At 32.9% G+C, this 24,617-nt stretch overlaps 1 protein-coding gene across 1 annotated transcript; it reads right to left on the reverse strand.

Annotated features, from left to right (window-relative positions):
• Positions 1-2,686: 2,686 nt before the first annotated feature.
• LOC133336171 (uncharacterized) lies at positions 2,687-24,197 on the reverse strand (the record flags this gene model as incomplete). The annotated part of the gene is made up of 8 exons (XM_061544463.1): positions 23,901-24,197; positions 19,840-20,010; positions 19,599-19,741; positions 18,915-19,208; positions 18,702-18,833; positions 5,629-5,639; positions 5,480-5,532; positions 2,687-4,139 (listed from the first exon to the last, which is right to left on the reverse strand). Coding segments are annotated over exons 1-8 (2,554 nt in total), but the record flags the coding sequence as incomplete, so codon positions are not given.
• Between the last annotated feature and the right edge of the window lie 420 nt (positions 24,198-24,617).

Raw genomic sequence — 24,617 nt, forward strand, 5'->3', positions numbered from 1 at the left:
GAAGATGTATTAAAACTAGATGGAGAAGTTCCATAAATTGTAAATTTTCACAATGTTTTACTCCCTCCACCATAAAGTGGAGTGTATATTCTATTTGTCACAGTCCTTTTGTTCAGCCTCATTTCTTGGGCATGTTACAGCCCAAACTACAAAAAATGAGTCGTGCATCTACAAACTCTTGAGGCAACACAACATTATGGGCCAACATTCAACCAACATTATAAGGTTAACAAGGAGGCGAATTCAAAGTCTTCATTGAATGTCAAATTTATTGTTTGAAGAATAAATAAACAAAAAATATTTCCATTCGAAACAAAATATTCGTGCTGTTCTGCTTTATATTTCGCGATTAAAATGTTGACAGCAAGAGAAGACTAAGGCATGAATTCGCCTGCCGGTTAACCTTATGAATAAACCTTGTTATGGGCTCTTGAAGTTTTAAAACATCTTTCAAGAAACTTTTTTTTATGTAGCCCTCATATAAAATTCCTGTCCAGTTTTAGGTGTTTTGGTTCTCTTGAACTAAAATTGAACCAAAATAAAAATCACGAAACTTCAATTTTATTTACAAAAATTGATTTATTTTTTAAGGCGAATTAAACATTACAACAATTTGTTTTGGCATTCAATGTTACAAACAATTGGGTCGATGCGACTCCTAATACGTCAACCTTGGTCCAAAGTAGATGTATTAGGTAGTCGCATCGACCCAGTTGTTTGTAACATTAAATGTCAAAACAAATTGTTGTAAATTTTAATTAGCCTTAAATAATATATATGTATATATATATATATATATATATATATACAGTGAGTGTAATAAGTATTTTGCCTCAATACAAATTTGACAAAATTCTAATATATACGCCAAAAGCCAGCATACTAAAGATGTAAAATGAATTATGTATGATGGGATATGTTTGTGGGCATATTTAGTAGTAGTAATTCGCCGATGCGACTACCTTATATATGTGCCTTGAAATACCCTTTTCAAGCCAGCTGATGGCAACATTATATGTCATAGCAATTTGTTGTTGTTTTTTTCAAACCAAAATCAGTTTCTTTCTATTCCAAAATCAGTTATTTACACAAAAATTTAAACATTAAAAAAAAATTTCAAAAAGTAAAGAAATATTTTTCATTTATCAAAATTCTGATTGGTTTAATTTAATTTGCTTCGATTTTTGTATGTCATGGCAAAATTGTTATTATTCGCCTTGTTAACAATTTTGACATATCATATTACCAATTCGCCGAAGCGGCTAGCTTATATATCTACCTTGGACTAGCTCGTTCGACATTATTCACCACAAAAGTAAAACACATGTATTTATATGAATGTTACCGAAATACATCGACGTACGAATTTTCAAATTAGTTTTGGTCAAGGTATATTAAGAAGGTAACCGTATCAAACCAGCTGATGGTAACATTAATGTCATAACAATTTTTGTTTGTTGTTTGTTTTTTTTTTTTTTAAACCATTTCCATATAAAAATTGAACTACAAATTAAAAAATAACGAAAAACAAGGGATAAAAAAGAAAGGCATAGCGGTAGACCATCGAGATTAGACTTTTATAAAAAAGACCATGGAATCCAACACAAGGCTTTGGGATCAAAAAATATTTGGTTTGATGGGGCCTTTTTATCTTATCTGTATGATATTGTTTTTTTTTTCAAATTTCATGTTTTACACAAACATTTACAATTTTAAAAACATTCAAAAAATAAACAAATAATTTTCATTTTTCAAAATGCTTAATTCTGATTGGTTGAATTTAATTTGCTTCGAGTTTTTTACATCATGGCGAAATTATTATTATTATTCGCCTTGTTAACAATTTTGACATATCATGTTCCCAATTCGCCGATGCGGCTACCTTGTATATCTACCTTGGTTTTAGTTTTGTTTTTCCCCCCTTTGTTGAAAATTGGAACAAAATATCAAGAAAATAAAAATTTTTCAATAATAATGTGAAATATTGAACACATTTTATCATTTTTTAATTTTGTTCCGCGATTTTGATAAGTTCTCCAAGAGATGTATTTGGGTAATACGGCCGTACAAAACATTTTGCCATTTTTTGTACGCCTTGTTGGAATTTAGGTAATGCAGGCATATGCTTCCAATTTTTTCATAAATTTGCCTTTGACTGTATTCAGCTTTCAAAATTTAAATATGATTAATATTTAATATACACATATCATGTTTTCAGTGGCAAAAATTGCTAAATAATTTATATTTATAAATATTTTGAAGTTCCCTGCCTCCAAAAATTATAAATATAAGATGTAACGACCATGGTTAAATCTTGAGAGCAATGTTCAGATTTAGAAAATATATTTTGTTTAATTTATTGAAAATATTCCAATCGACATACATAAAATTTTATGGAATTTATTTTTCATATTATTTAAAATTGATAGATGAGTTCCAAATTAAAAAGGGTTGCCATTATAAAATTCTCAAATGAGACTACCTACCTAAATATATTTAAACACAATCCTGCCCCATCTCCCCTATATTTTGATTGTAATAAATATATCACAATTCTATTTATGATTACATACGTCGTCGATGTTTCGCAAAAGTTAATTTGTCGTACTAATACAACAAAAATTATACGATAAATTATATGTATATAGAGTTTTGTACCCATAAAAATGTGGAAATTTGTACTCACCGTTAAGCGTTATATCATCTTCGAGACATTTAAACCATTTTTGGATAGTTATTTCGCCTTCTTTTAAGTCAATTCCTTCAATGATGTCAAACTGATCTGTGATACTGCCCGTAGTTCCAGGCGAATATGCCAACCCTTTGTCGACTAAGATCTTGCTTATGTTGGTGTATTTTATAATGCATGGTGCCAATGCATCAGCAGTATCTGTTAAAGAACCCCACAAAAGTACTGGCAATGAGTTTGTTCCCTCTAATCGTTTCCCACGCATCGCAACCCATTGTGTTTCAAACTGTGTTATCCAATATCGAAAGCAGTCTATAGCAGATTTGGACCATGATTTAGCATTGCCAGCAGGACCAATACCTGCTAAATGGCATCGATAAACTGCATTAGTTACTCGGTCTAACTGGGGGTCAATTGCAAATAACTGGTGTTCCGCTATGGATCTTATTGTTGCTCCAATATCTCGCAAAAACACGGAGAATGTAGTTTCTGAGATAGGATCGTGCTTCTCTTCGGTTACTATGCCTCTGTACCATTCAAAGCTGTTGTGGGCCGGCGAATATTCCGGCATGTTAGTGTATTTGGTGTATACCAAACAATGGTCACCTACCATCCATTGCTGATTTTCTTTTTTAGGTAGATCCGCATAACTGTCAGATATTTTAAATTTCACATTCTGAGTTTCTTGAATTTTGGCATGAAATTGATCCGTACCCGTTTTTAATTTTGACAATTGAATATAAAACTCGCCGGGGTCTACAATATGAGTAACAAAAATCTCAGAGCGCTGGATTGAAAATTGTTCAAGATCTCCGGATGTTTTGACACTTGTCATCGAAGAACATTGGCTGGTATACTCGTCAAATTTATTGGTTTCCGATGGTACTTTTTCAAGGTGACAATTCGATTTTCTATTCATTCGAAAACAATCTGTTATTTGTGTCGTTACGCCGGTCGAAATGCCATGCCTACTTTTAACTAAAGCAGCTCCGATATTAATGTCTAAGTTCTTTTTACTCACGTATAGTAAAACTCTGTTAAGATCATCTAAAGTACTCTGAACTTCCATTCTTAAGGTAGGGTTGATTGTCATCTGTTTAAAGTCCGCTATTGCGGCAGGCGTGTAATTGTAGGAATTTTCTTGTAGCGGTTCGATATCGGCCAACGAGCACCTGATGGCATATTCGCGTCGTTGGCGAAATTCATCGGACAAAATGAATACTTGTCGCCAGTTAATTATTTCGCAAGGTCCTTCATCTACTAGATGTATTAGCAGAGAACCTTTTCCCATTACCTCCATAATGCGACCTCGATGCCAACTGTCGTTAATACGGACAGCACAGCACTTATTTGCCTGTGCTAAATAAATCTGCTGAGGTTTGGCTTCTTGAGCACCATACGAAAAATTCATATCATTACAAAACGCAAGTTTTTCACCAGTTAAATCTTCCTAAAAAATAAACAGAATAAACAAATTTTACTCATATTGTTCATTTGTAACTACTACGTATATACATATATAAAACTCTGTTATATATATATTGAGATCAATTATTTCATGATTCCATAATATATGAACTTTAACATTATTCGCTAGTATCGAATGACAACTGTCATAACCAGAGCTCCGAAATGCTCGCTCGAATTCGAGTAAAGAGTGAAACTCGCTCGAATTCGAGCGGGAGTACTCCTTCGAGTAGAAAAAGTAAATAGAGTATACTCTATTTTTCTCTGCCACTCAAATAAGAGCGCAAGTGCTTCGCTCGTTTTCGAGTGGGAGTGAAATACGCTCGAAATCGAGCAGATTACACTCTTTTATTTTTATTTACTCTTTTATTTTTATTTATTTTTTTGTTTGTGATACCGTTGTTTTACTTGATGTTGTTTGTGTGCATTGTTTGTTTTGTGATGTTTGGTTTGCAGTACTGCTACTACACTCACACACAAATAACCAAACAACCAAATTTATTTGTCCACTCGATTTCACTCTTAGAGTGAACTATTACTATTTTTCGAACATTTTGACTCGCACTCTTTTTCTTCAACAAGGAGTACTCGCGAGCACTCCCAAACAAAACAAAAGAGTGGATAGTATACTCCCTAAAAAACTCGTACTCTTTACTTACTCCCACTCGGGAGTATCTTTCACTCGCGAGTAAAATCGAGCAAATCGGAGCTCTGGTCATAACACTTCATTTGGGAAGTGTTACAATTCACCCTTAATCACGTTTATAAGTTATGCCTCTCTTGCAGCAAATGAGCGATATGTGTGCTAAATCTCGTGTCAATCGGTCAAAACCTATAAGTAATGAATCGACAGTGTCAGTCGGTATTATCGAAAGATATATTCCCTCAATCTATAACATATGTGTGTACCATACACAGTCAAGGTAGAGCTCTTTTTATAATTCATAAAAATTCATTAAAAAAATGCAAATGTTTATTCCACAATTATTTGATTGAACTAATAAATTCCCACTTCATATATGATGGAAAGTGCCGTTGAGTTAAGGCTAAACCTTGTAATATATAATAGAGCATAATTACCTTTATAACATAAAATTCGTGCGGACCCACAAGATATAGCATATTGACTATCAAAATATCTCCAGCACTTAAGTAATTACGTGGTATTTGTTCGTCAGGTTTGACGTTAGATACATGTCTCTAAAAAAAGTAGGAAATTATATATATATATATATATATATATTACACGATGAGATATATGTTTTATTTTACTATAATATGCTTTAATGTACTATAATACGATTTTTACTAATAAATGCTTACCTTAATATACATTTTAAAGTTGTGTGCAGCACCTGGCCTCTCTCGGGCCAGGCCTGTGTATAAAAAAGAATCACGTACAGAAGTTGTAACTGACGTATGTAGGTCAATTTTAAAAAAATCGCGACTGATTTTTTCTATTATATGCATACGAGCATGTTGGCTGAAATGGAGAATGAAAGACAAATTAATATCAATCAAATTATTTTTAAACCAAAATACACGTGCACAAGAGAGAAAGATATTTTCAGTTTTTATCCAGTTCTGGTTGGTATTTCGGGATTAAAAGTTGACAGTAAGAGAAGACTAAGGCATGAAGATAGGCCATGATGTACAAAACTCGAAGCAGATTAAATTCCAGCAATCAGATATATAAGGTAGCCGCATGGGCGAATTGGGACAATAATATGTCATAGTTGTTAACAACAAGGCCTATATAAGGTCGGTCAATAAGCACAGATGAGTACATTTGGCAACCCTGTCGTGAATGTTCGCTAATTTTGTGGTGCTCTGTGCTCGTTTAAAAAATATTTAATTTCTAACAATATAATCTGTGTTTTTGTGGTAACAGTGTTTAAAAGTGTTGTGAAATAATTTTTGTGCATTTTGATATAATTGGAAGTGTGAAATATAACATATTTTTCCTAATATTAAAGGTCGTTTACATTGAACCGGATTTGGTTAACCCCCAGTGGGTTTAAATTTTCAATTCCTTTGAATATATGCCAAATAAATCCTCATAAAGTAGGTTAACCCGGTAAAAAGTTCTAATGTAAATGCCGTATTAATTAATCTTTTTAATTCTAATTGGCATTTTGTTTCCATTCCCAATTGTTCCTTTGTTACATTAGCTTATATTGTTGTTGTAACATTTCTTTTATTTTTATTTTGTTTTGTTATTTTGACATCTCAAAACAGAGTTGCCAAATTTTGTGTTTTATAAGAAATTCAAGGGATAGAAATTCCAGTAAATTCATAAATTAGTTAAAAAAAATAATAATAATTTTTAAAAATGGTTTGTCCTTACGAATTATGTAATATTTCCGTAGATGATGAGTTCTGTGTCACTTGCTGGTTTTGCCTTAATCAATGGCACGTTAAATGTGCTCGAATTAATGCAAAAGTAGTGGACACAATTAGGGATAATGTTGGTGTCCGTTGGTGCTGTGTCCATTGTCGAAAACTTTCAGCCGACTTTTATAACTTTGTAAAAGACTTGCAGTCGGAGCTTAGTTCGATGAAAAAGGAATTTACATCGTTATCAAAACGATTTGAGAATTTTTCAAATTTGTTCGACAAGTACCAAGAGCTTAATGAATTTGTATCATCACCGTCTGTGTCTGGGCAGAAACGTAAAAGGTCTGCGAAAAAGGCTCCCAATAAAGTCGTGCCTAGTCGCAAACCCACAGTTTCTGTTGGGAATACAGTGCCACAATCACCTTCCGTCAATATCACAGATACAACGGAAACTGATTGTGTCCAGACATATGCTAGTGTTGCGTCACATTCGGCCTCGGAAATCGTTAAGGATGTAAATGAAGTGATTAATCCAAAATCTGTGAGTATAAGTAGTGCTAGTCTGGAAGAGACTTCAAAACCTACTCACGGATATCGGGAATCATCAGTTCAATCATCTAATGCGTCTTCCGTAGCAGGCACTAGCAATTCCCTCCAACCTGGTCAAAGACCATTATCTATGGCTTCCACCATGAAAATGGTATTTGTATCTAGGTTTGCACCAGATACCTCGGCTGAGGATATAAATTATTATAGAAAATCAAAAATCGATGGAAATTTCTTTCTACGTTGTTATAAGCTCCGGTCTGCTTTCTCAGAAAGTAGATCATCTTTTAAAATCGTAATTCAAGAAAGTATGTTTCATCGACTAATTTCGAGAGAATTTTGGCCTGCTAATGCATTTGTAAAGGAATTTCTGGAAAGACCTGAAAACTTAGCTCATTTGCCTCAGAGGGCTGAAATATTGCCAAAAAACTAAATATGTTTCTCAATGTTTGCTATCAGAATGTAAGAGGGTTAAACACAAAATTAACTCGATTATTCTCTGATAGCCTTGGGTTTAATTATGATGTTATAGTATTTTCTGAAACTTGGTTAAAAGCATCCGTGTTAAATAGTGAAATTTTGTGTTCTAGATATCAAATATTTAGAAAAGATAGAGTTCTTAAAAAAGGTGGTGGCGTCCTTATTGCAGTTGATGCCAAATATTCCACTAATTTAATTCAATTAAACTGTTTTGATATCGAATTTATTTGCATATCCATTGAATTAGAAAATTTTAAATTATTTGTGACTTGCTCATACATTCCTCCCTCATCGCAACTTGATATTTATAATCAGCATCTGTTAGCAATAAATTCAATCACTAACAAAATGAATGACTCTGACAAAATATTAGTTCTCGGCGATTTTAATCTGCCGTCCGTAAAGTGGCTTTCATTGCCAGATTCTGAGGCTCTAACACCCTTGACATCTGATGCAAATGTAAACTTATATACCTTTGAAATTGTAAATCGTTTTAGCGACATAAATCTTTATCAAATAAATAGCGTATCAAATTGTTATGATCGAATTCTAGATCTAGCATTTGTGAATTATACACAATATTTTGAAATTATTAGAATACCTCCAGTATGTACTCCCGAAGATAACTACCATCCTACATTATGCATATCCATGATGCATAATAATTTAGCTACCAACAATTCTTTAATATCATTTAAATCTGTTCCTAATTATAATAAACTTAATAAACACTTATCTCAACCGTAAATTGGAGCACATTATTTATTTGTAAGAGTCATAGTGATCTAGAATTATCAGTATATAAATTTTATGATATCCTAAATAAATTTATTCTAGAATGTGTTCCCATTGTTAGAGTTAGAAACTCGGAACGACATCCATGGGTCACATCTGGGCTTTCAAGTATTAAAAATTATAAAAATAAACTTTTTAAAAAATATAAAAAATCAGGCTCCTCTATAGATTATGCTAAATATGCTGTCGCAAGGTCTAAATATACGTCAGAGTCCCGAAAACTTTACAATCTTTATTTAAATAAGATTAAACTTAATTTCAAATCCAATCCTAAATATTTTTATGACTTTGTTAATATAAAAAGAAAAGCTACGTCAAAGCCCACCATCTTGAAATTCAATAATCAGACATTTGAGAAAAACTCTGAAATTTCAGAGTGCTTTGCAAATTTTTTCGCTACAACATATTCATATTCACTCTGTCCTAATAAAGATACATATCGTCATAAAAGGTTTTATTCAGCGTAATCAAACCGACACGATTTATACTGACTTCAGTAAAGCTTTTGACAGGGTTAACCATGAACTTTTAATATATAAATTAAATCAAATTGGTTTCAGTATAAATTTAGTTAAATGGATATCATCTTATTTGAGAAATAGATCACAGGTAGTTTTGTTTGATGATTGTCACTCCAAATCCATTAATGTTCCTTCCGGTGTTCCCCAAGGAAGTCATTTAGGTCCACTCCTCTTTCTTCTATTTATTAATGATTTACCAAATGCAATAATCCACTCCAAATTGCTAATGTATGCTGACGATGTCAAGTTGTTTATCACCCACCCTCAGACTTCCTAATTTCATCCATTAGAATAAATGTTCCTTTTCGATCAAGTAGATATTATCAACCATTATACGTAGATTTTCATCGCACAAATTATTCTATGGGAGATCCACTTAGTAAAATGTGTATTGATTTCAATTCTGTGTATTCTAACGTAGACTTTTGCATGAATATGGAACTAATAAAATCTAATATAATCATATTTTTAAATGAATAATACAACTTAATAACAAACTGGCTGTTGAAGTAGATTTCTGTAGCTGGTTTTCTATCCCTTCTCATATTCCATCATAATGCGGATTATGGTGTGTACGCGATCCCTACGAAAGGGGAGGTCGCCCCCTCGGTCGGCAGGGGTGGGAAAGTGAGGCGTGGGAACGTACGAAAAAAAAAAATAAAATAAAGTTTTCTGTCAAATCATATTTTGAAACCTATATATACATACAAAATTATGTTAGACGTCAAAACGAAAATATTAATATTTTGCCAAAATTCAATTCAATTTTAATTTATATCGTCTTTGTGAAGTACATTTGGACTATTTCAAGATTTTACAGCCTTACCTAAAATTCAACTAGCTCATTCGACGTTTTTCACCACAAAAGTAGAACACATGTATTTATATGAATGTTACCGAAATACGTCGAACGTACCAAATTTAATGTTGAGCAATTTCAACTTTGACAGAACGTATTTTTCAGTTTTTCTTTTCTTTTCATTTCATTTCATTTATTTCATACAATGTAATATAAAAAAGCCAGCATGGCCAATAACTTATATTAACTTATATAAAAAAATCCAAACAAAGAATAAACTAAATAAATTAAAAATACATAACAGTAAAAAAACTCTACAAAATGAAATTTAATGCAAACAACTAACATAACAGATTCCAAACAAGAACCCCAATCCACTGCACTCTACTTAACTGTCGCTAAGAAAAGTGGAGGGAAAGGAAGCTTAAGGAATCCTACATATAAATATACTACATATTCCTCTCGAGCCCAAGAGCAATATTAGAACCACAGACATTAAATTTTATATGTATAAATCTATAACATAAATGCTAACGAACTTAAATAAAGATGGCTCCCCAGCCAAGAATTAAAAAAAAAATAACACTATGCAACCTGTAATCAGCGATTTCTTCAAAGCCAACTTCATCAAATACGAGACAAATACCCAAACAATTCCCTCCTATACGCAAAAGTGGAAGAGGTAAACTTACGAAGGCTCAAAGGAAGCTGATTCCACGATCTTACGACTCTAACTACAAATGATCTTTCACAAATTGCAGACGAATACCTCGGATACAACAACTGAGGGTTCCGAGAGGATCTACACATCACAAACCTACTACCCAGTGGTAAATCAACATTTCTCATAATTATATAATAACACAAAAGGATACGATATTCAAAATAATTATAAAAGGATAGGCCAAGAAATTTAACAACAATTTGGGAACAATACGACCCAAACCATATACATAACGAACAATGGAGTTAACAACCTTTTGAAGCCGATGCAAATGACCAGAATTAGAGCCCGAAATAAACTCCAAACAATAGTTAACCTGAGACATCAACAACGACATAGCCACCTTCACCCTAACGCCAAGAGGCAAATATGCTTGGACACTATAAAGTCTCCTAAGCTGGAATCGCATACGGGACAACAGAAGATCAATGTGAGTCGAAAAACAAAGTTTGGCATCAATAATTACACCCAGGCACTTCATTTCATCAACAATAGTAATAGTAAAGGAACTAACGCAAATATTAGGCATAGAACCGTCATAGCAACAATTGAACAAAACAGCTTCAGTCTTATTCTACTTTATATCAAGACCATTGGAAGAGATCCACAAAGAGAGAGATTGCAACGTTGTGATAGCCAGATTCTCCAACCTGGCGAGAAAATAAAAATAAAACATTCAGGAAATTTAAAATTTCGAATGGAAACTTAAAATAGTTGGATTAATTTAATAAATTTTCAATTTTGTTTCGCTATTTGTATTATTTGCTTGAAGATATGGATTCGACGTAATTAGGTAATACGGCCGTACACAACATTTTGCCATAGTGGGGAAGTTGAATATTTGTGTACGCCCCGTCGGATAATAGTTAACGTTGTTAAAGAACATTTTCAATTGAATTATCTTTATAAATTATAAATTGTATTGTGTTTTGGTTGTGCTTTTTATTTCAAGGCGAAATATTTAGTTTTCGCCTCGGCAAAAAAATTGACGTCAAACATAAGTTTTCTCTATGACTTCGCTTACTGGCCGACCTTATATAAGCCTTGGTTAACAAGACGAATTTAATTCCACCTATAAGAACAATGTATTTTTGAAGTATTAACAATTGTTTACATTTTTATTATATTGTATAATTTTTTTTAATCGTAAAGTTATGAATTAAAAATATATTTTAAGGTTTAAAAAACTTTTGAAATACTAATAAAGAGATTGGATATTAATTTTTGCAGATGCTAAGAATATGTTTTTGGTGTGAAATAATAACTAAAGTTTTGAATTATCTAGTCAACGGAAGTCACTGTAATTGGCATCTCAAACTTTTACCTATATCATAACATTTATTTCAATAAAATTTTGTAACGTATTGTATTTTGTTTTGAAATTTAAATCAGCAGTGCCCAAAATAGGTCCCCTGGGCTGTCGGTCTGTGTAAAATTGCTCACATATAGTCCCAATATAGATTAGGCGAGTTTACTTGTGGCAAGTCTTTGACTGTAGGAGAGAGGGGCAAGGTGAATAGAAATGGAAAAAAAATTGCTCGTACCGACAATTTTCTGGCAATTCGTTTTGTGTATTTCGTATTTGTTGACATTTTATATTTATTTAAATGTGAAAAAACTATTGACATCAAATGAAAAATGAAATATTTTGAAACCGAATTGCCTTGTATAGACGCATGAAGCAAGTTCAAAAGGGAACGATAATAATTGCCGCAAGTAAAATCGCCTAATATAAATCAGGACAAACAATTATAAAAGAGAAAATCTGAAAATGAAAAATATTTTCAAAATTGTCATTCGTTGCAAGGTAGATATGCATATGTATGTATCAGATACAACAAGACGTTAACATTGACGACGTAAGTGCAAGAATTTCCAAATATCTAGCCACCATCACCAACTTCTACCGGGAGAGCAATCTAAAATTATCCACAGCAAAGTCTACCTTGTCACTTTTCACTTCCTGGACCCGAGAAGTCAATCTAGAACTTGACATTTCCGTTGAAGGTAGGCGCATCCCCACCGTCCATAATCCGAAAATCCTTGTCTTCGATAGCCTCCTTGATTTCTCCTTGCATTCCAACTACATCAACCAGAAGATTTAAAGCTAGGAATAAAGTTCTGAAAGCTTTGGCTGGCACCTCCTGGGGCAAGGATAAAGAAACGTTGGTAACGACTTATAAGGCTATAGGTCGTTCCATCCTGAATTATGCTGCCCCAGTCTGGACTTCTTTCCTTAGCGACACACAATAGAGATCCTTGTAAACAACCCAAAATAATGCATTCCGAATTGCAACCGGGTGTGTCCAGATGACGAGCGTCGATCACCTCCATGAGGTGTTGTTGACTAGACAGTTCCTGCTGACATGCTATCTGCCGTGTCATCCTAACCATCGCACAGTGATGACAGATCCACCTCCGCCAGGACTTCAGGCGCTTCAGGACGTCAACAGATTGTCGATAGCGAACGCGATGAGATCCGTGCATCAATTGGCGGTCTCCGATGCCATAAATGGTAACAGATGCAATAAAGTCCTACAACAACATCCTCCTGCAATTTCGGAGAGTGAGAGGCTTCTTCCTAGGCAAACCCGTTCAATTCTGGCATAACTAAGGTCCGGATACAGCAATGTACTCAACTCGTATCGAGAGCGCATTGTCCCGGAACCCTAAACAGGTGTCCCTCCTGCCAGCAAAGCCCTCACGACGCACACATTTTATTCAATTGTCCGTCCGAGCATACGAGACCATTGCCCATAGACCTTTGGCTAAAGCCAATAGAGGTGGCACAATTTCTTCGGCTACCCTCTTCAAATCCGAATTCCTAATAGTTAATTGATATATTTTCGGTTTCTATCAACATTTTTCAGGAAAGAACTTTCGTCAACAGCCAACCTGTTACAACGACAACAACAAATATTTTACAAAAACAACATTGTTGTTATAGAAATTAAATTGTCATGCTGACAATAAGTTTTTGACAAAAATAAACAAAAACAATTATTAATTTATTTTTGCCAAGAGCTATTCATTGAGGAATAATTAATGAATTTGTGTATTCTTGGGTTATTGGCGTTTTTAGGTCAGTTAAAAATAATTTTTTAATTTTAAGTTTTCCACATGCAGCCCATGGCTCCTTGTGATGTTGTTTATATTGTGAATTACAATCTACTTTCCTATGGAGTAGTGTCTTTCAATTTTCTTGCCTTCTTAAAGAAAATTGAAAGACATAAATACCGGCCAAAGACTAAATCACGGATAAGTCTATCCATAGGCGTATTTAACCTTCGCCGAGAATTGTGACAAGCACCAAGGGGCCGATTCCAATATAGGCTAACATAATATCCTCCATTTTATGAGTATCAGGAGTTATGGACAGATTTCCACAAATAACATAAAATATGTGTACCATTCGGCGAACGGGGTTATAACTGATTTAAGCCTAGGTTTCCTTTCCGTCCGCCTCATGATTGTAGTTTTCTTGAATTTTTATTATTAAAAAATCCTAAATTTAAAAACCATTTTTGAAATCGAAATGTAATATTGAAAATGTTTTTGACAATTTGCTTTACAAACAATAAAGAAAAAAGTTTAATACCATACGATTGTCGCACCTTATTAAATACACCATGGCCTATATAAGGTCGGCCAGTAAGCGAATTCATAGAGAAAACTAGTTGTTTCCCCTTTAAATAAAAAACACATCCAAAACACAACACATTTTATAATACAATATTTTCTAAAGCTGAACATTGCCCTCAATAGTTCCGTTCCAGAACCTAAAAGAATCTACTAATTTTACAAGTTTTGCAACTTTTTACTCGAACCCACAAAACTGGTAAAACATTGAATCAAATTTAAGAGAGCACAAAGCAAAACGGCATTCTCTTTGTAAACTTTTTACTCGAGAAATTTGGCCGAGTAAAAATGCTAAACAGGAATGCCTACTTCTGATTGGCTGTTATGTTAATTTTGAAGTATTGCCATTTAATTTTGGCATATTTACCAAATTTGCGTTCCCGAACTTTTCAAACTATTTTGTACTCTGAGAGCGATTCTGAAATGTTTCCCTTTTACTAGCTTTACTATTAAAAAAGTACTGGAACAGACCAAATATTTAACCATGATTGTTACAACTTATATTTATAAGTTTTAGAGGCAGGGAATTTCAAAATATTTGTAGATATAAATGATTTAGCAATTTTTGTCACTGAAAACATGATATGCCTACATTTTGAAGGAAGATATTTTCATTTAAAATTTGAAAGCTGAATGCAGCCAAAGGCAAATTTATGAAAAAATTGGATACATATGACTGCGTTAGACTTCCTTGTATAATTGTGCCATGAAAATTATCCTGATAGTACGTTTACATTTAACCGGTTTTCGTTAACCCATGTATATATGTCAAATAAATCCTCATAAAGTAGGTTAACACGGTAAGAAGTTCTAATGTATATGCCGTTTAAAATACACAAAATGTTTATCAAATGTGATGAAAAGGCAATTATTTATTAAAATAAAATCAGTGCTGTGTTTAAATTTTGTTGTGCGCAAATAAATAGAAAATTTTCAAAGATATTTTCGCTATAACAACAGCTTTTGACAGAAAATGTGGATACATCCCAAGTCTCTATCAAAGCCTCTACATGGCATAATTAATTAATTATGCCATTGGTCTCTATTAACATTTGGTCTATACTGGGCCCCGATGTATGGCCCAATTCCAATTAACAGTCATCCTTGTGGAGTGACCAGCGGTTAATTTACAGCGACTGTATTTTTGGATGCACAATATTCAACAGGTTGTTTTGTTTATTTGACATATTTTTAAAATTTTATTAAATACAATATTGCAAAAAATGAATGGAATGTCAAGTTTTTCACAATATGGGCTTGCAAATATGATTATAATAAGTATTGTTCCTAAATACTACACGTTATGCCATGTTCTGACGGGCATTCGAACAACGTAGTTCGCTCTCAGAATTACGTACATGAATTAACCCGTTCATACAACACTACTCCTAATTCATGTCATCATAGTTTTTTATTTCAAACTTTTTGTTTCTTGTTTTACACCAAAATTCTAACATATTTGCATGAATCACATATGGATTTGAATAGAAAAATTAATTGTCTTTCTCCTGACTATATTAAGAACCCATATCTATTTACTTTTAATTCACGTTTTCCATTTTTTCTGAAAATATTGTTGTTTTCATACATTTTTATATTTTCTAAATTCAAATGTCACATATAAAAGTTTGGAGAATTTTTTGTTTGAGTGTCCCCAAATTTGTTTCTTGTTTTGTACGATAATTAGAACCATGGGGAAAGAAATTCACATTGCATTATGTAGATAACAAAATTTACATCCTGCTGCATATATAAAAACTAGACAATTTTTTACTTTTCATTCATCATTTTCAATATTACTAAAAAAGGTTGAAAATTTTATAAATATTTTCAAGCTGTCAAAATTAATTTATTTTCGATAAATGCTCTCAGTTGTTAGGGATGGGACAAATTTCTTGGTGATTCAGAGAGTGATTCGAATTGAACAACGTACAAAAGTCGGTGTTCGCTCAGACAATTTTGTATGGGGAACTAAGTGATTACTTCATAATTAAGGGTCGAACAACGAATGAGAGAGCGAACAACGCTCGTCTGTACATGGCATTACAAACACATTTACAAATTGAGTATTTTTTTGACAGAACAGGGGCACACCAACCTAACTCTTGTTATTATTGAACCATGATTGGCAATTTTTCTCAAAAGATGTTAGTATCTTGTTGTAAATTTTATTGATAAAGTCTATAACTAATTGATGAAATCTAATCTATATTCGCTTGGCCAAAACAAATACAACTACATATATCTTGCCTAAACATAAATTATATTTTAGGGTTCTTGAGTGTTGAGATTTAAATAAATGTTTAACACAAAACATTGCAACATATCGCCACAACTGCTAATAAAAATTACACGTGAAAAATTCGGGTTGGTGGATGCGATTATTCAATTTTAAAATCGCAAATAGAGATGTCTAAAGAATATCAAGTTCCTGATGTTGAATGTCACGAATAGTAAAATAAGTATAAAGCCACAAAACATGATCCATCAAGTAACACGTTCAAGATTCAAAAACCAACGAAAAGAAAAATTGATCTTGCAAAAAAATCATAATAGCCTTAATTAAAAATTTTAGATCGGTTTGGGATGTTAGAGTTCCATTTAATAACTTGTACTATCAGTAGCATATATAAGTAGACCTCGGATTTTTGCATATTTTTTATGCTTTATCCGATTGGACTCAAATTTTGTATTTAGGCGTTTCATGCTCCAATTGATAGATGTTTGGAGTCATGTTAAAAATATGGAAAATATATGCAAAAAATATGCAAAATATATGCAAAATATATGCAAAAAATATGCAAAATATATGCAAAAAATATGCTGGGTCGATTTGCGATAAATATGCAAAATATATGCAAAAAATATGCAAAATATAGGGAAAAATATGCAAAACTATATAAAATCTGCAAAAAATATGCCAAAAATGCAAAAATATTCACGGTATGCTAGGTCGATATGCGATAAATATGCAAAAAATACAAAATATGCAAAAATATGCAAAATATAGGCAAAAATATGCAGAATATGCAAAAATATGCAGAATATGCAAAAATATACAAAATATAGGCAAAAATATAAAAAATATGCAATATATGCAAAAATATGCAAAAATATACAAAATGTGCAAAATATAGGCAAAAATATGCAAAAATATGCACGGTATGCTAGGTCGATATGCGATAAATATGCTAAATATAGGCAAAAATATGCACAGTATGCTAGGTCGCAATATTAAAGATAGAACTTTGAAATTTTACACATATATTATTATTACTTCTAGGATGTTTGGTATTGGAAATGGGATATATCGGTCCACGTTGTAGTATATCCCCATATAACTGTTCATATATGTTTGCATGTTTTATACATATATTTAGCAAATTTTTCATAATGCCCCAAATATCTAACAGTTGAACCATTAAACGCATACATACAAAATTTGATTTCTATAGCTTAAAAATAAAGAAAGCACACAAATTCGAGGTCTATTTTATAAAAAATTAAAAAATTACCATGATTAAAATGATTGCATATGTGAAATATGTTGCTCATATTTGCATATTTTTGCCTATATTTTGCATATTTATTGCATATCGACCTAGCATACCGTGGATAATTTCTGCATATTCTGCATATTTTGGCATATTTTGAACATTTTTGCCTATATTTTGCATATTCTGCATATTTTTGCATATTCTGCATATTTTTGCTTGCATATTTTGCATATTCTGCATATTTTTGCCTATATTTTGCATATTCTGCATATTTTTGCATATTTTGCAAAATTTTTGAATATTTTGCATATTCTGCATATTTATCGCATATCGACCTAGGATACCATATTGACCTAGCATACCGTGCATATTTTTTGCAAATTTGGATATTTTTGCATATTTTTTCATATTTTCCATATTTTTGCCTTTATTTTGCATATTTGTTGCATATATTTATCGCATATCGACCTAGCATACCGTGCATATTTTGCATATTTCGTGCATATGCATTATATGCAAAAAATTAAAAAAATATGAACCCTTCAAATAATTCTAAATCCTTTGAAACGAATTTGTGTCCAATCAGAATTTTGATATCTTCATTAAAAATATGCAAAATCCGAGGTCTATATATAAGAAAAAAAAAAACAATGAATTTCTTCTAGAAACACCATTTATCCAGTTTTGTCCACATTTATCCTTTGATTTAATGTCAATTTTCTGGAATTAAAATTATAGTAGGAGGTAATAAATCAAGAAGCAAGTAAGTATTATGGAATAACAGGGATTATAAAAAAGGAACAATCGATGTGGTAATTTTCTAGGTGCTATTTTTATATATGTATATAAGAGTATATAAAGAGTTTTCAAAACTCTTTGATTCGTAAACCGATGAAAAGTTGTTTAATGCTGCTTTAAGAATTTTTAATCATGTTGATACTTTAGCACATTCCTCGACTGCTCATTTGTCAGCAACGAATTTTGCTGTTTCTTCAATTTAAACTATTCACGTATCGATCTAATCTAATACGCTAATCTGGTGGAAGTTTTTCCCTTAACCCTTGCATTTCCAGAAGGCGATGAACGACGGAAAAAATGAACCATGTCCATTAAAATACTCATACGTTAACTTTTAGATTGTCCGGCTATGCAATTTACATATAAATCACATTGCCTGACTAGCGAAAGAACCAACATTTCTACTTACTTTTGTAATAATTCCATTAGAAAGCTATTAGCGGCCTGTGACCACTCTTTCTCGGCAGGGACGATGTCGGCTATGGCACAGCGCACTGCGGCAAATGGAATTCTCATATGTGATTCGCGAACAACGCACAATCTAAAAAAAAAAAATAACATGCAATGACTGTAGAACAAGTAAAAAGCAATAAGAAACACAAATGTATCAGCGATATCATACTTATCTGGCGAAGTTTCCAAATTTAGTCCAAAATCAATAAGGAAGATTCTGTACACATCATTAGGAAGTATTTTCTTTAACATACCGCGATACCACTGTTTATCTGTGCTGTGATAGACCATGTAGTAGTAGCCGATGGTTAAATCTTTTGGTATGCACACAGTTTGCTCGCCATCAAGATATGCTTGTGATAGCTGTCGAATCATCTCAATATCGCTAACTTTTTGAATGTAAAAATTATCAGGAGTTTCCACATGTGTTACGCGAACCAGATTTTCGTCTGTTACACTATTGCTTAAGGTATTGTTCTCAACTGGCATTGACGTATTTTTAACGGAAACAATTTGGAATACGTCATTTGGCTTTTCAGGTCGTTCTTTACATTTTGCTTTTGGTTTCTTACTTTTTTGGCTTGGATTTTCCGGGTGTTGTGATTTGTGTTGAGAAATAGTCCTAGACATCGATGTATCGCAGCTGGTAGATGTCGACGAGTCCACGTTTGAAGTCTCGGGTATTGAAATGTTTGAGTCATCATTTAGACATCGAATATCTATTGTAAGTTTTGGTCCATCAAAACTACACTTAATACACTGGTCTAAGTCTGGCTGGCTCGGGTGGATCTCAAAACTAAAATCGATATCAAACGAAATAGTCATCATTCGATATTTAAAGAGGTATACTTACTGGAATGGATTGGTCCGTATCTTAGTGAGTTGTACTTGGTAAGGCATTTGATACAACCTGTCGTTGTACCTTTGAAGCAGCTTGCCCACATGAACGAATGGAGGTAAGGTACGCTGATAAAATTCTAAACTGTCACGCATTGCCTGGAAAGAAGTCAAACAAAATATTAAAATAAACCCTACCTAGGTAACGATGTGAACATACGCACATTTAGCGTTTCGCTGGAGTCATTAAAAGTTACGAGGGCTTGTCTTAACAAAAATTGCGGTTGCTGGCATTGTTCTGCAAACTTGTCCAAAATTTCCTTCTCCTTATTTTGCAGATAACTATGAAGTCTGAGGAAGTAGTCGGAAATATCTTCAACTGTTTTGGTGGCAAATTCTTCCAGTTTTGTCTCCATGCTTTTGATATCCTGCGTAAATATAATTATATCACCAATATAAAAAATTGCTTGTATTTTTTGTGTGTTTTTACATTATAAACTATGTACCTAACAAATCAGTAAGTAAATTCCTGCTCGAGCTGGCAATACAGGCCAATACGAGCTGGATATACATGGAATTTTATTGCAACAGAAAATGACCGATACCACAAGTGATAGGGATTTGGCGGCATGCAATTTTTTATTAAACTCAACCGATCTATTAGGTTGGGGAAAAATCCATTATTTTTATATAAAACTATAGGACTTTATTTAACATGCTTCGGAATGTCCGATTTGGGCCAAATATGCACCGCTTTTTTGTATGGTTTGTTATCATTTTTAAGGTAACTTCATAATACCTCTCTGATAGAAGTTCTGCCCTCTATTTGCAAAAAACTCTAGTAGTGGATTTCACAAACATCCATAGATACCAATTTTGCATTAAAACTTCCCAACCAAGCTCCTGAAGATTGTTGCGAGTCACTGTAGATGTGTGTGGCCTAGCGTTGTCCTTGTGGAACACGACACCTCTCCTGTTGGCCATTTCTGTAATTCACAACTGAATACACCAAACAAAAAACAACATAATATTTCTTTTTATTGCGCAATGTCACCATTCCAACGAGCATAAATCTGAAATTGTTTGATCGATACTTTACCAGAAATCTATCAGTACAGACATCTGCCGAAAACATAATGGATTTCTTTTTCCTTAAAAAAAAAGTAATTGTTAGGATAGTTTCAACGATGTACAGCAGCAGACAGTAAAAAATAATAAAAACTCATCAAAGAAAAGGACAAGCAGCTTAAGAATTGTCAAAAAAGGATACCCTAGGCCTATGTTCTGCCTTACATTGGATATTACGAACTGATTTGCTTTGTTCCTACTAGTTCGCTATAACCGGATTTGACTACAGTGGTGATTAAAAGTGTATGAATGTTGGCAATTTCCTCTCTTCAAACTGTGCGACAAATTTCAATTTTTTGATAATTACCGGGAAATTCGAACAGATTATGAAAGAGGGGCTAAAAAAAGAAGACACGTGTATCGGCGTTTTGAATGTTTACGCCTCTTTTCAAGAATTTCGATATTTTCGAATTATGATTTCTTGAAATCCTTGCTTTTTAGGTATATAGTGTCTTCGGCAATATTGCTAATAAAATATCGAGGAATATATCAACTTTAACCCTCAACCGCCTCGTTAAAGGCGTCTTTTCGGTCCCCTTTTCCCAGAAGTGCTTAAAAACTCATTCAAATCGTTATTTCTTACACTTTTGCACGTATAAGAAAAATCAAAATATTAAGCGATTATTTTGTCCACAATCTTTGCTCTTTTCTTTTTCTAGTAGGCCGTGTAAAAGCTGTATTTAAAATAACACAACAATAAGGAAAATGCAAGTGTTGAATTTCAAATGCGAACAATAACAAAAAATTACATTTTCCCCATATTGCATTTGAGATTGTAAAAAAATAATAGCCTAATTTTATATACGGAGACGCATTTTTGTGATACGAAATAAAAATTTATGTTTTTTTATAATGTCGCTTACATTAAAAGATTTCATATTTTTTTTTTTTGAAAGGACTTTTTGGCGGGTTAATTCGGCCATTTTCGGCATGTCCGGCATAAAATAGAAAAAATCGATTTTGCAGAAAATGCGTTTTAAGTTTTAAATTTACTCTCTCCCTACAATGGACAGAGGAACTTCTACAGCTTCTCAATCAGAGTGTGAAAGAGAAATTCAGATGATTTACTTTACACAACAAAAAGTCTGGTATTGAGAACAATTCTGCGCCATTAACTAAAAAAACCCCATTTTTTTATCTATTCCTGTCTTGCAGAAAGAAAAAAATGTATTTAATGAAATAGAAAATTAATGTTCTTAATCTGTTTCCTTTAATACCCTCCACCACAAGGTGGAGTGAATATTAAATTTGGCATTCCGTTTACAAAACCTCATAATATTTACCGGAGATCCCATAAAGTATAACCCCCATGGAATAATTTATTTTTAGTAATAATAATTTAATAATTTATTTTTAGTAAAAGCCTATTAAATCATAGAAATCGGAATTTGGTGTCCAAATACCAAAAATTTTATCTAAACAAATTTTTGTTTTGAAATTTGACAAGTTGATTAAGAAAAACTAAAATATTGTTGAAAATAGTAATATAACAGTATATAAAGGCTAAAGACCATGGCACAATTATAAAAGGTAACAGCAAATCCCAGCTGATTTGATTCCAACGTAATACTAGTGTCAATATGAATTTGACAAATTATGTTTTTAAAAATCACCCAAGAGGAAAATTGGGAACGCATACAATTTGAAATTGTTCTTTTTTAAATATGCTCCGGTATTCAATTTACTCAATCTGCCTGCTGGGAAAGTTTGAGGAAGTAAATCTTTCTTCATGGAATAACTCGCAATTCGCTGCATTTTCATATGTGTTACACATATAAGTGGCAATGGCTCAATTATAGGAATGATGTGGAAGCGATAGAAATATAAATTTGATAGATTTTCATTCATGTTTTTCAATTTTTATTTTGAGGATTCAAAAATATTTCATTTTCAAAATAAAAATAATTTGATGATAATTTGTTTGTTTGTTTACATTTTTTCTGTCAAATGAGTTGACACTAGTAGAACTTACAACAACAAATTTCCATGTGGTTGTAGTATCGTTTGTTGTACAACAACACTTGCTGTTACCTTCTATTATTATACCATGGCTAAAGACTTGGAATGTGATTTGTTCACATTTTTCATAAACACAAGAAACAAAATATTAACCATAGTGAAGAATATTCCAAAATACGTAAACTTATCCATACCACTTGGAATTCTACAAGAAATGGTCATACTGTTACCTCGAAACGGACATTGCAGAAATGTAATCAAAGTGAAGAACATCTGATTATGTATTAAAAATTTTCTTCAATTCAGTTCAAGACCGAACCCTAATTTTGATTAATCTATCTATCGTATGTCAGTATTATTTTCACATCATTTCCCACATATCGATAAAGCATAATTATTTTTATATTTATAGTTTGGTTTTATACAACATTTCGAGTGGTACGTCTGTATCGAAAACATCGTATATACACGCATGCGTATTCGTATACTGTAACTTTATAAATGAAACCAGTTTCAGAGTGAATAATGTTTCATCTGAACGAAAAGCTTTGTTGATTCAACACAGCATTATTGCGAGTGATCTAAGCTTAATACAGAGTTTGATTTAGACACCGTCCGTCAATAAGCTCAGTAGTTGTTTAGTCGTTGAACGTTGCATACTACAGACACGGTCGTTTTTCGTGTGGACCCATTTTTTGGCATTCGAAACCTTTTTAGGCGTTTTAAAATATTGAGTAATAGTTCTTTATTGTTTTATTTCAAATGTGCATTGTATGCTGAACGAGGGTGAGAGAACGACTTACAACATTTGTTTGCTGTTATTTAGGAGATTTAGTGCAAATCGCTACACCGTTTTATAAAACAATTTGGAAATACACATACCGATCAGAATATTTTCATATCGAAATGCAAACGAAATGCGTACTGTAAATAAAATAAAAATCAAAAGGAAATATTGAAATATCACAACCTTGTTTATCATTTTGAAAGTGTTGGTGAATTTAGCAAAAGGTCATACTTGAAAAAAACTACAAATATGAAATAATAGCAACAGCAATCTAACCACAGACATAGTATGTATGTATGTACATATCGTGCTTAATTATAACTAAACAATCGAAAATAAAAAGTGACTACACACAACAAATAACCCAAAAGTACATACAACAACAGCATAAACAAGCCCAAAATATTTGCCTAGAGAAATCCATCCAGGTATTGGAGTAGAAACGTTCGACACCACCACACTCGTACTGTTTGTGAACAAACGTGTTTCCACCACAAGACGGGGCGCGCAACGCCTTTGTTGAACATCAACAACATTTGGCTCTGACGACAAGCACAGCACCAGCAACGTAAACGACCAAAGAGCCTCCATCATTGAAGTGGCTTGCCTCTCTAGATTCGCACGTTCGTCATTCAGCTGTGCTACACACGACGACGACGACCGTCCTTCATTGTTGTATTGGACAAAACCCGTACTACCCACCATATGATCGCAGCCAAGCGAACATTCTCTGGCATACATTTAAAACATAGCCAAATAGGAGTGGTATATATCCTCTTCGTCTCAGCACTAGAACACACACTTTCAGCAAAGGCTGAGATGTTTGTATTTGTTAATCGTCTTCCATGTCCAACTTGGTCTAGTGTGAACTGTTCGAAACAACCCGACCAACCCAGCTGTGGATACAGTGCTCTGTTATAAACGAACAAAAATAATATATGTATTTCCAGGTGATGTGTTGCATAATTCCGAATTGTGCCACAGGAAATTTGTGTGATAATAAAGAATAAAAATCCCGTACTAAACCCACCAACGAAAATTAGGCAACACTAAACCACTCGCACATGGCATAGCTGTTTGTAAGGGGTTCGGAAATTTGTTTGTTACTCCAATTTATCTGTAAATTCGTTTGCGATCTCCTCCTAAAACATAATTATATAA

Source organism: Musca vetustissima, unplaced genomic scaffold, assembly GCF_032173495.1.
Source record: "Musca vetustissima isolate MV318-11 ecotype Yass unplaced genomic scaffold, APGP_CSIRO_Mvet_v1 utg2098, whole genome shotgun sequence".
Taxonomy (NCBI): Eukaryota; Metazoa; Arthropoda; class Insecta; order Diptera; family Muscidae; genus Musca; species Musca vetustissima.